Below are 15,693 nucleotides of genomic sequence, written 5' to 3'. Positions count from 1 at the left end.
CTGGAGGACAGAAGGAAGCATTAATTTTAATGGATTAAATTGCAAGAGCCGAATTAAGCAACTACATACTGGGCAGTTTGGAAATTTCCAGGGAGAGGAGAAGCCTGGCACTTCCACATGACCATTTGCTTCCCAGCATACAGTAACTTGTACACTTGCATAAAAAGACATGATGCAATTCATCTAGTTTGCGTTTTGCAATTCTCAGTTTCTTGGAAAAATAAGCAGCACTCAGTTCCCATACCACTGCTTTGTGATTTCTCTGTAGATTTCTGCAGTCATCAGACATTTGTCATGTAACCATGGTTATTTTTTTTCATATTGGGCCCACTTCTATAGATCACAGTATCGTATATCACATACTGTATACACTTTAGATGCACAATAAAATATTATACTTGAAAAGCCAAATTTTTAATGTCAGAGGAAGACGGGTATATGTAGTTCTCTATGAATGTTTAGAGCTTTTAAACTATTATTTGTATTTTCATGTATTTTGTTACGTTTCTTAATTTTACCTCAAGTTCTAGTTCTTCTGATACTCTTTCGTTGTTCCTTAATCATTGTAAAATCCTTTGAGAGGGACTCCATGTTGGTGAGATATTCTACCAAATACATTTCAATTGACTGAAGATAAGCTTGGGATATTGTTTCATCAAATTCTACTTGTTTCTGACCAATTTCTTTCATTAGTGTTCAAAATAATCCAAAAATCCAAAAAGAACAAGACACTTCACTGGAATCTTAACAGTTACCCTGCTAAACTTTGAATGCTTTTGACTTTTAACCCAAATGTGTTATACTGTACATATTACGAGTGCTTACATTATCAGAATTTGAATAGGATTTACTAAACGTCCAACTGAGATTTTGTGAAATAGATTACCAATGGTTATAGAGGAGATAAACATTTAATGTTTATGTGTCAGCTTCAGAGTGGGTATGCCAAATTATATATTTTTTTATTCAAAGACATTATTAAGATACTGCTATTGTAATTTACAAGAACATGCAGATTGTATTTAAGACCTATTTTTTTAAACTGCTCGAAGTGCATATTTATAGAAATATATATAACATTTTGAATTAATGCAGAGAAATGAAGGAAATCTGTTTCCATTCAATAGTGCATTTTGTGTACAGAAAAACAGATGTCGGTGACATTAGGGAGTAAAGGCCAAATGGACCTTTGTAGATATAGAAGATAAAGCTTATCTGCTCAATAGTTTATGATGTTACTGCACATATAACATTTAAAAAAAAAATTCATACCAAGTCTAGGAATGAAGGTCTAGTATTAAAAGAAAAGCAGCTGCTCTTCTTAAGTTATTGCTGTTAGGCAAAAGTCTGGTATTGTAATGTTTCCACATAAACTTTATCACCGAGGCAAAGCTTTTTTATGAGGAAGATTTTCAGAGGCACACTGAGGACTCTGTTTCAACTCTGTTTCAAATTTTCCTGGTAAATTCAAAAGGATTTCTTAGACACTTTTCAATAACCTACTGTGGTTACAACAACATGTCCCCTCACAAGAGTTTTTTCAAACTCAAACTAAGGTTTATCACTAAGTTATAAAGTTATCACAAGTGCTTTATTCCAGTTCATGTCATTGCAAGGTCAAATTGCACTCACATTATTACTCATTACTAATATCTCCTGCAGTTAGTTGTAGACATACTGTATAATCTCAAAGCATTGAGCTAGAAAGTGCTTTTCTATTAGTCTTGAAACTTGCAGAACTGTAATGACAATATACATATGTATGTTATTAAAAAGATAGTGGCACTTTAACAGCGTTAAATTAGGGGAGCTTAGGTTTACCAGTGGTCTTCAGTATATTGAGCACTATATAGTATACACAGTTCTTTTGTATACATACTATGTATACCTTTTCTAGTATCACAGTGTCCACCTATCATAGAAAACTGCAATGTCTTCACTTTCCATCTCCCAGATCCAGGGTGGAAGGACAACTGTGGGATCTGATGCCCCCGTGCTTGACTGATGCTTTATCAAGGTCCACTGGATTTCCCTGGATCTTCATTTGCATGCAGCCATGAAAATATGAGGAGAACGCAGCAGAGCAGCTCTCTGTGGGGAAAAAAAACAACAGAATACCAAAAGCTTAGTTTCTCATACAGCCACACAATACAACACACTTATGATACATAGGCTTGCGAATTCTGTGTGAATTACACAAAGACTGTCTTACTTCTTTTCATAGATGGGTACACATACGTAGGCATTTACAAATATTATGAAAAAAACGTAGTTTTAAACATGTTCCTCTGAAACAGCAGGAAGGTTCAAAAACATTGTGAGGAAACATGGTTCAAATAACATCTTGGCTGTGAACCCGAGTTGTCTTCTTTGCAGTCTTATGATTCCTGATGGCTGAGAAAAATCAGACAGGTTTAAAAAGCTTAAGCATTAAGACAGAAGGAGTTGGACAGAAAATTTTTCTCTTCTGATTTCCTTTCTCATCAGTTCATATAGTATCTTGTATCTGCCCATTGAAGTACCTGGAAGCCCTCCTAGAGAGACCATAGTCCCTGGCTGTTTCCATGCAGATTGCAGAGCTTCAAAGCTTTCGCCAGAAATATTCCACATCTTTTCATCTGTTCCCCAAATCATATTCAGCTTTGTCTTGGTTAGTGTAAGCTGCTGGAACTGACTCTCACCAGAGCACAGACTTGGAGGGAAGTTAAGAGAACCAGCAATCCTGCTTCCAATTGTAAGGATTAAATCCTAGGAAAGAAAGAATTTTAGAATAAACATTTAATTGCAAAAATCACCTTGACTTTCTCCTGGAGGGATCTGCTTGATTTCTACTTTCTGTCAGCTGCAATTTGTAACCCAATATTCAATATGTATCTCATTTAGGCTACAATTGACCTGTCATAAACAATCTGTGAAAAATGATGCAGGAAATGTGGATTTTTGTATTAAATGTAATTATGATCTATTATAAATTATTTCTCACAATTGTTCCCTTCTACTAGTCAGGAACATCAGCTTCAATTCTGTTACTTTCACAAAAACCAGTTTTAAGTTGTAGGAAAGTCAATTCCTAAATCAGACTAATATCCATATTTTAAAAGTATCAGATTTGCAATAAATTTGATGTAATTCTAGTTTCAGGTATTTTAGAGTACCCCACGTGGTAAACTGTCAGTACTTCGACTGACGAATTTCTTTCAAACGTGTTCTAAATGATCATATTTTATATTACTATCAAGGCTTAAATTCACCAGGTACTAAGTAAAATATCGCTTTTACTTAATAGAAAAATACTTCAGAGCTTCTGCTTTAGGTACTTTTAAATAGAGCAATGAAACAGTTCCAACATGGACTGAGCATTGTGGTTAAACCATTTTGCTTAATTAAACTACATTAAACTAATGAGCAATTCTCATAATAAGACAACAAGATGCAACTTTAATGCATGTAATTTTATCTACTATGGAAACTGAGACTAAAAATTCTCTCAATCTTTTGGCATGTCTGTTGTCATTTCTATGCTTAGTCTGCTACAAAGGCTGTATACCATCTAACAATGATGGCTGATTTCACTGTCCGCCCAGGGTGGTATATACAGTAGAATGAGGACAGTCCTAAACCAATCTTGAATACATTTTGCCTTTATTATCAATGATCATATCTAAAGTTTCACTCTGTGTAACAGTGTATAGGACTGCCAAATATACCCTAAATTCAACCATATGTGTGTTGGGGTTTGGTATAATTCAGCAATAAATGTTGAACGTGTGTTTCCTTAGCCTCACATGAGGAAAGCTTTCTGTTTGATTTTTTCATCTGTTTGCAATAATTCTTACAGAATAACGCTGTACTACAGGGTGGTTAAGTAGGAAAAAGCCCCGCTCTGAGCTATTTTCCACTCTGCCTTTCTTTAAACCAGAGCTGCAGTATTCATCCTGAGATATCAATCAACGAGCACTTCTGCCTGATCACAGGAGTTCCACAAGTTTTTTGTTGGGACCCAACAAAAGCAGTGGCGTTTTACGCGGAGAAGGCAGAAGGCCCTGCAGTACCTGTGTTGTTCGATCCATGGAGATGGAGAAGGAAATGTTATTTTGGGAATCCACAATAGCAAACAGAACACCATGATCCATCACTGGCCGGAACGCCAGCTCCACCACTAGTTTCCAGCCCTCAGCGTCAGGGTCAGTGGAATTTGAAAAGAACACTGTCAACAATATAAAATACAGGAGAGCTCAGAGCTTTCCTTTCACAGAGGACAAAAAAAAGACTTCCCCTTTCACAGTAATTAGATCCTAATGTAAATAACGTAACCCATAACTCTCCTTAATTGTCAGTGTTGAAATTCAAATTACAGGTTTTCAGGACCTCCAGTGTTTTTCCCCATATGGAGGGGGTGCACTGTGGGTTCCCCTAGAGTGTTAATCTTGAAGACGTCGTGCTGCATCAATGCTATAATGTTTTCCATATAAGCCAGAATTCAATGTTCAACAAGCTTTCAGTTAACAAAAATTGTTCACAAAAAAAATTGTTAACAAAAATTAATTGAATGGCTGAGGTAAAAATAGTGTTTATCATTTCCAAGTGTAAACTTACCATTTTTAATAGCAGCTCTAAATGCAGGATAGAACGTCATGTTGGCTTATTGGGTCTTGCTGGCTTTTCTCCTTTCTTAACAAGAGCCTAGAGCTTCGAGTACATAGTGGGTGAATGAAGTGAAACAAACAAAAAAAAGGCTACTGTACCTTGAGCTTCAAACACTCCAGCTCCAAACCCAGGGAAATAGGTTCCTGGTGCAATGTTCTGCCAGCACCTCTGACTTTCTGAAGACTCCAGGAGTTGCTTGAGAATAACAGCATCCTTTTTAACCCAGTTCCAGTTTCTAAGGCAGCCGTCAAAGTGGGGGTTGAACTAAATTGGGAAAAGAAGCTGACTTCAGTATCCTGTGCTCAAAGCAATACAGAAAATCAGACCATTTTGTTGAATTAGTTGAGAAAGGTGCTTTAAGGGATTTAAGATGCCATGCAGATTGCAGGATCTTGAAGTATAAAAAAAGGTCCAGTTCTAAAAAGAAAATGGGGATTCTCTTCTTCTTTAGAAGTCTTTTTTACATTCAAATCTTAGCACTGATTAAAAATTGAAAAGCTTTTCTTAAACACTGTCCTTACAACCAATCCACTTGATTGCCACAGAGAGAAATGTTCTTCAATGCAGTGGAAGAAGTGTAAAGATAGGATATTATTTATTTCCCATCTATCAACACCTTTTAAATTTCACTATTATAAATAATAAGTGGTGCCAAAAATGAGAGGGTTTATAAAGTGCACCTTTGTTTGTTTTTCTTTGTTTTAAATAGAAAACCTTGATCAGTTACCACAAGGCTCAGCAAACATCAGAAACTACCATGAGATATGTATGAAAATGCTTGGAAAGGAATAAAGGACATATGTATTGCATTAGCCTAAAGTGATCTCCTTTTGTTTTGGTAAAAAAATATACCCCCTTCTCCATCATAATTCATCCCCAGTCTTCTTCGTTAATTGTCAATCAAAAATAATGTACTGAAACACAAGCCACGAGGTTTCACTTCCTCTAGCAAAACTAGAATCAGAACCCACTGACAGCGAACCGACAAACATCAGTCTACGGCAAAGCGTGGAAAACCATTTTGTTAACTTCAAGCTGGACATGAAAGCAGTTGAAAAGAGTGTAAAGTGAGCTGACAGTCATTTAATATTTCATCCAGCCAGCTGAGTTTGTCTGGCAAGGGCCAGTTGAATGTGAGTAAGTGGTTCTGCATTCGCTGATCCTGTTTTGCTGAAACTTACTGCCAGCGTCACGCTGCTGTTGGGAAACAGTGCCCCGATCGCAATTCGAAGGAAGCCAGCTTCCCTGTTTATATCTGTGTGCACCCCGGGCTCAAACACTTTTAAGACTCTTTCATTGCCCACTTTCACAATGACACTGGAGTCCTGTTTTAAAACTGTTATCTGTAAAGACAAAAAAAAAACACCTTCAAGTGCTTTGTAATGCAGCAAGAGAAAAGAAGATGATTAAAGTAACCCGTGATCGATATTGGGCATACAAGACACTCCTGTGTGCATCTGTTTAACCAGTCCACACACTGAATTCAGATTAAAGCCGGAATATTTTTTTAAACTGCATATGACAACATTTTGAGATTCCTTGTACATTCTAAAACTCAAAACATAACCTGAACAGTGGCAAGGAAAGAGTCTATGTAAGGTTACATTTCTCTGTTGCAGATATTCAATGACAGACAATGGATTCTTCACAAAAATAACCTTTAAAAATCAAGTCCCCCTGTGATACTCTTACTGAAATAAAAAAAATACTACAACAGAAGTACAGTATAGTGAAGACATATGGGGAAGTATCATAAAAACTGTGGGAAGCTAAAATGTAAATGCATTTTAAACACATGGAAATACTGCACAAATACCCAGCTGATTTACCATGGTAAATTGAGGGTGCTATCACGCACATTTTTCCTAACATACTGTACTTTAAAAGCTAGGTAATAGAACTTGATTTGCTTCTGATGGAAATGCAAAATTGAAATGTAAAGGGTATTGAATGTACTGTAAAGTCTTAGAAAACTTTGATTTGCTCAGTTAGAGGGAGTCTGGAAAGGAGACAAGAAATTGTGTAAATTTATCAGGGGACCATGACTGTTTAACAGCATATGTTTTAAAATACCCATGTGCCTTAATACAGGAAAGAAAAAAAGCACCAGCAGAGCTCAGTATTAAAAATATGGGCTGTGGCTGTTGGATTACTGTACCTTTCTCCATTCTCCATCGCTGATATTGAGCCCCATGTCGATGGTGGCCCGAGCGACATTGTTTTGAATTTGAATTTCCAGGAGGTTCTCATGAAGTGCTAAAAGAAACCAATTGTGTTCCCCTCCCATGTCACCGAAAAAGATAATTCCCTCAGGATCAAATGTGCGCACCTCAAACTCAGACTCAAAACTAGGGGGAAAAAAGAAAGGGAGCTTTAATAAAAGATTATATTTTTTAAATTATCTCATTAAATGTATGACAATATGTACTTTTTCTATGATAAAATGCAATAAATTCCAAATCTCCATTTAAATTTTAGGTATTTAACATAAATCTCATTGTAGGTTTTTAAAGTACTGTACCTTTGATAATGTTCAGAGTGGTTTGCCTAGTCCCTTGCAAAAGTATTCACCCCCTTTCCAATTCTGACCTATTTTGTTGAATTGTTATATAAATATAATTACATTGGAGTTTCATATTATGCTTTTTGATTTTTATTGGACTTTTTAACATTTAACTTCTGTCAACCCAAAAGTGTTTATTTTAAACAATCTCATTTTCATGAAATATATCCTTTTAAAATTGTGATTAAACAAAATAGGACATTACTGGAAGGATATTGTGTTGCTAAAGCAGCAGATGTGAAAATACAGTGAGCAAACAAAAATGTATTCTGCTTATTTGTAATGTGTTTTTGCAAACACAATTTTGCTGGACACTACACAAAAATACTTTAAAATATACTGAGTTTAATAAATACCTAGTTATTTCCGAGATCTTAAACTGCAAAACAGGAACTGTTCCAGAAGTGCTGTTACCAGTGTAGAGAAGATGGGAAGGTTTCATTTCATCAAAAGGAAAGCAGGAATTCTCGGCCTAAAAAGGACAGAAAATGTCCAGTTTCAAATGAATTTATTTGAAGAATATTTTACAAATCATATATCTCAGCCACATGTTTCTGTTTTACTGTCTTGCCGTCTGTGATAGATATAATTTAATTAAAATTTCATTGACAAAAAAAATTAATGTATACAATAGAAATTTATGTACATTATCTTTGTGTCTAGAGGATAAAGGTGTGGTTCCAAACTAATGGATGAGGTGCTTCTACTGAAAGTATTATAAACAGAATCAAGCTTAAAGCAAAAATTGTACTTCTCTATCCTGTCAGCCCATCTGATACAACAAGAACATCAAAGACACATTATTTTGACTCATCCTTGGTATTTCAGGGTTAGATGGCAAATGTATGCTTACACTACCTCTGTTTTCTCATTGGGTAGGTCAGTATTGTTACTTATTATAAAGCGGCAATTAAATGAAGAACTGTAGTAGGAAATAATATTCAAAGGCTGGACTTTATTATAATTAAACTTTTTATAATTAAAATTGCTTACAGTACCTGAGTGATTTGTGATGTTTCCAGGCTGTGAGCTTCTATGCAATTTTCCCATTGTGCGAAGAGCACTAGAATGAAAGCTTGAATTAAAACTTCCATTGCCTGCTTGTTTCTGAAAGCTTGACAGTGCCCAACTTAAAGCCCTTCCTTCTGTGACCCTGTGCCTTGTGTTATTCCTCTCTGGGGCTTTTGTGCGTCTAAAAGCTTCTGAAGAAGAAACAGTCTTATCGTGGAAATTTGAGAAGGCTGGATAGAGTACTGCACTGTCTTTGTTCTTCTCTTGTAGACAGCATTGGTACAGTTGTAAATCCACTGAAAGTTTCACAATGTTAGACAAAATATTTACAAAGAAAAAGCTCAAGACCACAAGGCAAATTCCTTTGTGACACAGTTTCTAAGACCATATCTTGGGAAAAGGTCATCACGTCCTTGTTAATAATATCATCATCATAAAAAAAGGGCAATTTAGAAAACTGAAAATATCAGTAGTGGACTAGTCATAAGACACATTGTGTAACTTAGATTTATGATGAGTATATAGGAACTAATTGCTTGACAGGAGGTAGAAGACATTTTCATATCCATATTAAATTAACAAGCATTTTGAATTAATAATTTTAAAAAAAGTCTTAACCTGTGTTTTCTATTGCAAAGTATTCATACATGAGTTTGGGTTCCAAGGATCAAAATATTGAAGCAAAGGTCTGGTCTTGTTCCACTGTCTCTGCATTGACTGCCACTAAGACCTGATTATAACAAAGTCAAGTTGTAATGTACATTGAAGGTTACTCTCTGAAAACGATTGTCATTTTGTCCCAGGCTGGCTTCATTCAGGCAGTGCCAGGGCTTTCAGCTGCTTTAGCTGTAGAATTTTGCCAGAAGGATTCCCACTAGAAGGATTCCCGTCTGCAGGATGTCTGTTTTTACACGTTGTACAGCGTTAAAGGATGGTTTGGCATGAGGATGCAAAACACATATCAGTCCATCCTGTACTGTTTTGCAAAGGTTAAGGAAGAAGAGGAAGGGTAGTTATTACTGTTGGAGATTATAGCAAGATTTATGTCCATACAGTATGTATACATTAATAAAAAGAGAGACAGATTTTAAAAAAAGTTTCTCTCTTTTTTTGGAAGGTCCTCTGCTTTCTATGTCTTTTCAAATAACCAAAGTTTTCTTTAGCAGGTATGAATAAACATTGTTTCAAAACCCAGCACCAATCCTTTGCACGAATTAATTGCCCTGCCATAGCCTCTCTGCTGTTCAGCTGCGTAGCGTGAACATTGAGTTACATTTTGACCCCAAGGCAAGGTCTGAGTCCTGATCTCTTTTAAGAGCAGCTTGAGAAACTAGGAATAGTAATTTCACAAACCTTTGCCTATAGCAATAAGGTTTTTCCCTTCGGTTTACTTTACAAAAATTGTATGTGAAGAAATATGTTCCAATCAACCATTTTAGCTGTGGAATACCTAATTTTGTTTTACCTGACTATTGTCATCATCAGATGTGATGATTTTTGTATTCTGAATCAACGATCAACAATCTCTTGGATATCAGCATCTTCTTATGAGATGAGACAAACCACATATTCTGCCACACTTCCAGAAAGGGATGACACTGGGGTCAATAAACAAACTAAGCAGGATGATTGAGTGTACGTGTCTGTCATGTGATGGACTGTGGTGTCCCATCCAGGATGAATCTTTGTCATCACATGGGAACTTTTTAAAGTTAACTCCTTTTTAAAAAAGAACAGAAAACAATCACTACACTCTTGTGGCATTGTGAAGCTGCAAATCTGTGGATGTTATTTTACACTTTTCATTCACTGTGGATCTTGCTAATCAGGTATTTAAATGGGAAGCGTAATTAAGCAAACAGGTGAACAAATACATTCAAACACTTCCCAAAACATGTGTTATGGCTTAAACTTATTTTTTCTGCAGGAAACAGATGGAAGTATTCAAACCATTTGTCTTTAAAGCTCAGGCTGCCAGGCTCCAGACCTCTCTGATGTGAAGTCCCACTTGAAAACACATTGGAAGCCCTGTCAGACATTATACATATGGACACTTTCTGTGGTAAAAAAGGATTCAGTAAAGAATAAAACACCTCTTGTTGTACAGTATATGATGGCAGCCAGCTGACAGAAATAAGTGTCTTTTTACCCACTGAGTGTAGACCTGAATTTATGAAAAAAGGTTAATTTGATGCTGAAAAGCAGAAAGAAGAAACCAAGTTTCCACTGTTGAGCCTTCTTCAAGGTACAGATGAAAATCACTCAACAGCCAAAATATTGCATTTCCGTTTGGACATTGACACAGCTCCCTACTCAAATTATTTAAATGGGTGCTCTGTTCAATTCTATTTTATTTTAACATGTAATCATTCAGGTTCGGATTGAAACCTGGGATACCAGTTCACATGGGTGTCTACATATTGATCGGCCTTCTACCGGTGCTGCTTTGATAACTGCTTGATAAATGAATTTTAGCCTTTCATTCTGCATTAAGGTTTTCACTATGTAACCTCTAGTTCCTCTTACTTCCTTTGTCCTTCCTTAAAATATGTAACATTCATTCTCACATAACTTAGACAGGTCAAGGACGAGACATTTTGTCTACAAAGATCCTGGCAAATGGAAAAATGTATAATTACTTGGAATACAACATTGAGAAAAGAGACATTTTTAGATAATTTTGTTAAATTAAGCCATACGGATTTAAAACCACTTGAAAACATCCACATTACACTTGTGTCTTAATTATGATACAAATCATTTTTACCTGGCCTTTAGCAAAAACAAACATAGAATCTGCTTTTTGGAATACCCAGACTTCATATAGTGTATCGAGTCTATTGTACAGTACATTAGATGAAATTGTCAAGCAACTTGACAATTTAGCAGCTCTTTCATTTAAGTTCAAAATGCTTTAAGACCTGGACCCATTTCACGCAGCAGAATACCATCAGAAAATAGAGAGATTGTGAACAACATATATCATGTTAGAGACCTGTAAGACATTGTTACATGATTTTCTAGGTCCAGATAGACATTGTGTTTTCTAGAGATGATAAATGTATCACCGTATTCAAGACTGAGACAGTCTGTGGGAAGAAAAACTCTTCAATTGAAACGAATTTATCCGTCATGAAGCTGTCTCATGTGAAGGTGTATCACTGGCCATCGAAGGTTCTTAGAATAGCTCCTGCACTTTCAGCGTAAAAATATTGACTAGAAGTCAATGTCTCCCAGTGAAAGAAACATGTGAATGTATTCTCGGCTAAAAATACTTTAGTTTCACAATTTTTTTCATCATAATTCTTTTAAACAATATTCCATTACCAGCTTCAGAAGAAATTGAAAAACAGAAACATGTTAATATCCCAATATTTGGATCTACAGTGATTAGACACCCTCCTGTGTTCAGCCTTGAAACTCAGAAAGTAAAAAACGAGTTTGAAGGCATTCTGAGGAATGGAGACTGAGCAGAGCAAAGGCTATATTTTAAATTTAATTGAGCAATGCACAGGCCTGGCTCTACAACACCGAGGCCACAGAGAGTTTGCTGTTCAAAACACAACCCTAGGAGAAGGGGTTCCATAAGCTACAGGGAACTATCCTAAACCGACAGAAGAAAACTTGCATGACTGATGCAGTCTAGCACCTCAATAGCAGTGTTAATGTTATGCAGCAGCTCACTATAAGAAAACCTGCACATTTAGTAAACTACTGTGTAATCTATTCTATTCATTTAAACATTTCTGGGGCACTACTGTCACAAAGTAGACTGGACCAGAGTTGTAGTATTGACTCAAGTTGAAGAGGAGCCAAATTATTCTCCTTAAACAGACATTATGTCACTCAACGTACAATAAACACGGTAGTTACTGAAAATGAACACATACAGGTCTTTTTTGAAGAACGCAAGTCACAAGAAAGCAAAACAAAAAAAAAAAGGAAAACAAGCAGGTTATCATTGTGACCTTCAAGATGTTGACTCCAGGAGTGAGATAAGGGGAAAGTCAAGTACACTTCACGAGAAACCAGACAAGCTTTGTTTTTTATTTTTTTTCAGTAAGCTTCTGTAAGCAATGATGTTTCTTACGTCAGTGAGAACAGATACAGTTGTTTAAGCTGGAGTGGCATTCTCGGGTCATTTCTCAGCCCAATGTGAAAAAATATTTTTAAATTTTACTCCACAGAGGCACTCCACCCTGAGGTGAACTGCAAGATTCCTGAGAAGTATAGAAATAGTGTTGGACAACAAATACAAGACCAAAAAATGAGGATCATTGTAAAAGCTACAGATTAATCTGCCGATTTTAGCTTTTCACATTAACCCACTTACGTTTTGTATATCCTAGACAGTAGGGCAGATGGAGATGAATATGACGCAAGTTGTTTAGTAGTGGTAGCACAGACTCAAGGCCCAACAGAGGAAACAAAGTCCTTTTCATCTGAAGGACAGGCGCAGGAAGATCTTTAGAAGCAACAATCTGACCCTTGGCTGCAGTATTTCGAAAACCACAGAACAGTTAATTCACTGCTAAAAACCTCACCTCAAACCTTTGGATAACCTTTATATTTTATAGCAGATCTTCTTGTACCACAGTGCTATAGGAGACAGAATTGTCTCAAGATTTCTTATTCATACTGACTGCATGATCTTACCTAAAATGCTTTGCTCTTTTTCCTACAAAAATAGCATTGCGCATTCAACCTTTGTCTCATCCGTCCACAGAACATTGTCCCAGAAGCATTGTGGAATATCCAGGTGTTCTTTTGGAAACTATTTTTGAGAGCAGTGGTTTCCTCCGGGTTGTCCTTCCATTAACACCATTCTTGTTCAGTGTTCTTATAGTGGACACATTAACAGAGACTTTGGCAAGTCCAAGAGATTTCTGCAGGTCCTTTGCCGTTACCCTAGGGTTTTTTTTCACCTCCTTTAACATTGCACGCTGCGCTCCTGCCATGATCGTTGCAGGAAGCCCACTCCTAGGGAGAGTAGCAACACTACTGAATTTCCTCCATTTGCAGACAATTACTGTGGCCTTTATAAATGCTTTTGTAGCCTTTTCCAGCTTTATGCATCTCTAAAATTCATTCTAAAATATCCTCTGATATTTATTTTGATCGGGGCACGTTTCACATGAACAGTTCTTTATTAAGAAGAGCAGACTCTGTGACTAACCAACCTTGGTGTGCTTTTTTTTTTTTACAGGGCAGGGCACGTCCAACCTACACCTCCAATCTCATCTCATTGCTTGGAACACCTGACTCCAATTAGCTTTTGGAGAAGTCATTAGCCTGGAGGTTCACATACTTTTTCCAACCTAGAGCGTGAATGTTTAAACGATGTGTCCAGTACTGACAAGAAGTATAATTGTTTGTGTGTTATTAGATTAAGCTGATTGTGTTTGTCTATTATTGTGACTTAGTTAAAGTTAAGATCATATTTTTATGAGTAATTAATACAGAAATCCAGGTAATTCCAAAGGGTTTACAAACGTTTTCTTGCAACTGTAGATGAAGGAAAAGCAGTGGTTTGGACTCTGGACTTGGAAGGTTTCAGAAAAATGCCCAGCACTATAACTGGATACACATGCGAATCACTGTAGGGTCAAGTCTCTGCCAAATAACGGAATGCTGTTGAAAAGTCTTAGATATTTTGCATTGTGCTACTCTTTTCAGTTTTACCGTCTTCAAACAAAAATCATTCTATAGCAAGTGTTACTGAAATTAAGTTAAAGGGAATCCCGAACCCCAAAACTAGAATTTGTACTACCAATGTAAACCTTTGTAGAGAGGAAGAAATTATGTCCAAGACAGGAAACCTCTGACAATAAGATCAGTAAAATTGATGGATTGGCGTTATCTAGGGGGAGTTTGTGCTCTCCTTGTGTTTACCTCTGGGTGCTCCAGTTTCCTCCCCCAGTCCCACAGAGACATACTGGTGGGCGACTGGGAAAACTGGCCCTGGTGCAAGTGTGTGTATCTGTGTCTCTACCTTACTCTGTTAAGTGTGTACCCCCACCTTGCACCCATTGCTTGCTGGGATAGGCTCTGTTTCCTCTGTGACCCTGAATGGGATGAAGCAGTTAGAAAAAGGATGGACTTCATGTTGTCTACTCATGTACAGTTGACCTTGTTTATAAGTATAAAAGTTCACTGTTAAGTCCTGAGAGTGGTATACTGTCGCAGAAAAATGTACAGATAAGTTAAAAACACAAACAAGTATTGTACTGGCTGATGCTGATCAGTTACAAGAGCTACCACCACCTTACAGTGAAATAGGTAATTCCTTTTGAAACCAGATGCACCAGGAAAGAGCATTCTGATGAATATAGAACATCATTGTAATAATTTGGATGATGCATTAAAAGCAAAACAAAATCTTTGACATTCTATATACTGATACAGAAAATAGAAAAATGTAAGATTTTAAACAGTTTTTCTAAATTTTTATTCTAATGTTCTGTATCAGACAACTTCTCAGCATTGTGAATTACCGTGGTCACTTCAAGGTTGAAAATGTATTTGGAGTATTGCCAAAAGTGGCCATTCTTCATGCAAAACTATGGGATAATTCAGTGGTTCTCAACTCTATTTCTGGATGACCCTGTTTTACTGATTTTCATGCCACCTAATCTCACAACTACTGCTGCCGATTGAGACCTTTAACCAATTTCCTTGTGTACAATTCTGCTTACAATTCTGGTTCTGCTCTCACTCACTCACTCCTTGGATTCTTAAGTAACCAATATAAAATGCATCCCAGCAATTTCAGAAGACAAAATTTGTACAATCTCTCCTTGTGTTAAGAGTCTGTTCCCTTGGTGCTGTCTAAACAACTCGTAAGACATGACCGGTTTATGCTGAACACAAGTGGGAAGGACACTATATCAAACACTTTATTCCTTTCTGCAGAGGGGCGTGTGGTAACAATTCAGCTAACATTCCTCAACAGAGGAAGTTCCTAAGCTCACAAATTGGTACAGGGTTGACAGCAATTACAAATTCCATTCAACTTTTTAAGAGAGGAGCTCAAATTTAAAAATATGCCTCAAATAAAAGTGGAATCAATTAGGCTGTGATTAAGAACTCAACTGGACTAAAACCAGAAGAGACCTAAGGGGTGCCTCAGGACCAGGATTAAGAACCACTGAAAGCTTTTTTTTTCCTCCCCATGCAAAAGACTGAATGATAAAAACCAGAACCCCGATTTTTTTTATTACAGGTTATCTTCAGGTTTCAAGATTTTAAAATTTCTTATGAAACCAGTTCAAACAAACATAATATTGCAATGTCTTTACCAAGAGAGATCTACAATTATTGACCAACTGCACAGAACGCAATAAACAAAAGGTTTTGGACATCTATGGAAATGTTAACAAAAGACAAGTAAAGATTTTCTGCTGAATTTATTCACGTCACTCATTAATGCATTCGCCTAGAACACCAGGATTATTTTTTAAAAAGCACATTCA

General features: G+C 36.6%; 1 protein-coding gene across 1 annotated transcript; it reads right to left on the bottom strand.

Moving 5' to 3' along the window:
• Positions 1-1,673: 1,673 nt before the first annotated feature.
• LOC148836675 (vitamin K-dependent protein S-like) lies at positions 1,674-8,304 on the bottom strand. Its single transcript, XM_088914814.1, has 8 exons — positions 8,209-8,304; positions 7,567-7,682; positions 6,806-6,995; positions 5,829-5,990; positions 4,746-4,911; positions 4,053-4,207; positions 2,523-2,748; positions 1,674-2,091 (listed from the first exon to the last, which is right to left on the bottom strand). Exons 1-8 carry the CDS (start codon positions 8,302-8,304, stop codon positions 1,937-1,939), a joined length of 1,266 nt encoding a protein of 421 aa, XP_088770940.1. The 3' UTR covers positions 1,674-1,936.
• Between the last annotated feature and the right edge of the window lie 7,389 nt (positions 8,305-15,693).

Source organism: Atractosteus spatula, chromosome 4 (assembly GCF_055471065.1).
Source record: "Atractosteus spatula isolate fAtrSpa1 chromosome 4, fAtrSpa1.hap1, whole genome shotgun sequence".
NCBI lineage: Eukaryota > Metazoa > Chordata > Actinopteri > Semionotiformes > Lepisosteidae > Atractosteus > Atractosteus spatula.
This window is presented reverse-complemented; position numbering and strand designations above follow the sequence as displayed.

Coding starts and splice junctions, on each gene's coding strand:
- LOC148836675 (XM_088914814.1), bottom strand. CDS start 8,304: ATGGAAGTTTTAATTCAAGCTTTCATTCTAGTGCTCTTCGCACAATGG. Junction 7,683..8,208: donor AAACATCACAAATCACTCAG/GTACTGTAAGCA, acceptor TGTCCTTTTTAG/GCCGAGAATTCCTGCTTTCC. Junction 4,912..5,828: donor ACAGCAGCGTGACGCTGGCA/GTAAGTTTCAGC, acceptor TTCCCAATTTAG/TTCAACCCCCACTTTGACGG.